At 42.7% G+C, this 2,920-nt stretch overlaps 1 protein-coding gene across 1 annotated transcript; it reads left to right on the forward strand.

Moving 5' to 3' along the window:
- The first annotated feature begins 543 nt into the window (after positions 1-543).
- Positions 544-1,813, forward strand: LOC110498312 (homeobox protein not2-like). Its single transcript, XM_021574945.2, has 3 exons — positions 544-1,001; positions 1,118-1,296; positions 1,452-1,813. The coding sequence occupies exons 1-3, from the start codon at positions 620-622 to the stop codon at positions 1,611-1,613; spliced, it is 723 nt and encodes a 240-aa protein (XP_021430620.1). The 5' UTR covers positions 544-619; the 3' UTR covers positions 1,614-1,813.
- Positions 1,814-2,920: the final 1,107 nt, after the last annotated feature.

Genomic DNA, 2,920 nt, shown 5'->3' on the forward strand with positions numbered 1-2,920 from the left:
TAGGAAAAACGTAATTTCCTTCAATCAAAACGAAGCCCTGAATAAAGTCCTGACATTGTTACCTATAATTCCTATTGAGCAGCAGACTTGTCTACAATGTGATTTTAACGTTACACATTTTTTTAAAGTCGCCCTCCAATTGTGAAGCTATTTGTTCCGCTGCTTGCAGCATCTGTCGGCTAGCTTTGATTTAGAAGAGACCAAATAAGATGATTTGGTGACATCAAGGCCTTCCCAGCGGTAATGATTACATTCGGAGCTCAGATCCACGCAAGAATTTGTATCCCACTAAACCCTCTGAGATCCCCTACCCACCCCCACAGAGCTCGAGCTCCCAGAATCTTGTCCTATTAGGGTATTTGACAGGCCCAGCTTGTACTACACCATCAATGAATTGGATAGGTTGTAGGGATGCTCGTTCCTCTCATCTGCTACTTAGAAAGACAAAGACCCGCTGGGGGGGCTGTTGACACCTCGAGGTCCGGGGAGGGTATAAAGAGGGACCTGTTTCAGTTGAGAGCAGTACTACTCTCCTCACTGCACCAGGAGAAACAGCCTACGTTGGACATACATTAACTTTGTTTTCCTCGCTTTTCTTTTTTCCATCACGACTGACAGCATGCAAGTACCGAACAGACCAACAGGAGTGGGAGCGTACGGGTACTCCGCCATGCGCCATTACGCTTCGCTCTATCCACAGCGCAACAGTAGCCAGTGCGCAGCGGCGACCAAGCCTGCCAGCGGGAAATCTTTCACCATTGACGCCCTGCTCGCCAAGCCGTCGGAGACACACATAGACCGAACGAGTCCCATTCACTGTAGACTCAAATACCAACCGACAGCGCCACTACATCCTTTCCAGACCCAGATGAGCTCAGCGCTGCCACAGTACCTCTACTCGCCCAACATGCTGCACACGCCGGTGCACAGTCACACACAACCCGGATACTCTGTCTACTGCTGTCCGCCGTTCTCATGCCATGGGGCATTTTACGCACACGGTAAATGTCAATCTAACGTGCCATTCTAACTTATTCAATGATCCAAACTAAACACAATGGCCTAAAGAAATGTCCGACATGGGTTTTAAACTGTTGTCCATCTATTTCCTTCACAGAAACAGGTCTATCAATGTCCCACTCATTCAAACACAAGGAAGGGAAATCCAAGCGGATGCGCACCAGCTTCACCAACGAGCAGTTGGACCGTCTGGAGAAGGAGTTCTCCCGGCAGCAGTACATGGTCGGCTCGGAGAGGTTCCTTCTGGCGTCGGGTCTGCAGCTCACAGAGGCTCAGGTACAAACCAGATTCCAACTCAAACTGCAAACTTTCTTTGAACTAAAGCAAAGCCCCAATTTAATAGTTTTTTAAAGAATGATAATAGGATTGGCACTGACGTTTATAACGTTAAAAAAAATCCTTAAAACCAAAATTCCTTTTCTTATTTTCAGGTTAAAGTGTGGTTCCAGAATCGACGCATCAAATGGCGCAAGCAGAGTCTGGAGCAACAGCAGAACAAGCTGGTTAAACTGGGCCTGGCCACCCCAGTGAAGAGTCCTGGTTCTCAAGGTCTGGGGGAGGAGGCGGAGGAGATCGACTTCTCAGACGGATAAGATGTGCATAAAGACGGGCTCCCTGACTACTGCTGACCGGTCTTGGACCACAGAACCGGGCATCTGTATACACCGCTCAAGACACTGAGCCGAGGACCACACCACCCATTACTGTATAAATATTTAATTCATAGATGTATAGTTCTATATTTAAACGATGTTTCTTACTTTATTGCTCTTATGAGAGTGTCTCTGTGAATTCCAACGTTTGTATATTTTGATTGACATATTCAATAAATATATTTTCTAAATTTTGAGCCATTTCTTATCCCAGTACTGTTTTAAAACAATCATATCCCTGAAAACACATTGAAGTAGAGGTTGAGAGAACATCTTAGGCTAAATAAGAACTTTGAATTGAACGTTTGAATCGGGTTATATCGCGAAGCAAACTGATGGATGTCAAAGACGTTGAGTTGGTAGAATAATTTATTATTTCAGGTTCATTTCTATTTTTGGTTAAGTGAAATTTAAGAGAAATTAAACAAAGCATATCAGCATTTGTACTATTTTAGAGAACACTATCTATTCTAAACGATTTAAACTTGAAATGCAGAGCAATTTCATGGTATTTTTTGGGGAGTGAAATAATCATTATTTTATTTCTAAACCAGGTTGAGACTATATTATGTAAATCTTTGGCATTTTTTAAGATATTACTCTCTACATTTGAGCCTCTCTCCCTCTGACCCCCCAAGGGGTTTTATTGGCATGTAAAACATGTGTTTACATTGCCAAAGCAAGTTAAACAGATGATGAACATAGGTGGAATAGGAAATCCAAAATGAACAGTAAACCTTACACTCACAAAAATTTCAAAATAATATACATGATTTAAAATATTATCGCAAAGTACAGTGTTGTAACAATGTGTTTAAGTACAAAAAGGAAAATATATAAACATAAATATGGGTTGTATTTACAATGGTGTTTGTTCTTCACTGGTTACCATATTCTTGTGGTAACAGGTCAAAATTGGATTTATTTTCGAATATTTAATGGGAAGGCTTTCTACTAGATGTTGGAACATTGCTGCGGGGGACTTGCTTCAATTGACAAGAGCATTAATGAGGTTAGGCATTGATGTTTGGCTCGCAGTCGACGTTCCAATTCATCCCAAAGGTTTTCGATGGGGTTGAGGTCAGGCCTACGTGTAGGCTAGTCAAGGTCTTCCACACCGATCTCGATCATGCTGAAGCAGGAAATGGCCTTCCCCAAACTGTTGCCACAAAGTTGGAAGCACAGAATTGTCTAGAATGTCATTGTATGCTGTAGCGTTAAGATTTCCCTTCACTGGAACTAAGGGG

This window comes from Oncorhynchus mykiss, chromosome 19 (genome assembly GCF_013265735.2).
Source record: "Oncorhynchus mykiss isolate Arlee chromosome 19, USDA_OmykA_1.1, whole genome shotgun sequence".
Classification (NCBI taxonomy): Eukaryota; Metazoa; Chordata; class Actinopteri; order Salmoniformes; family Salmonidae; genus Oncorhynchus; species Oncorhynchus mykiss.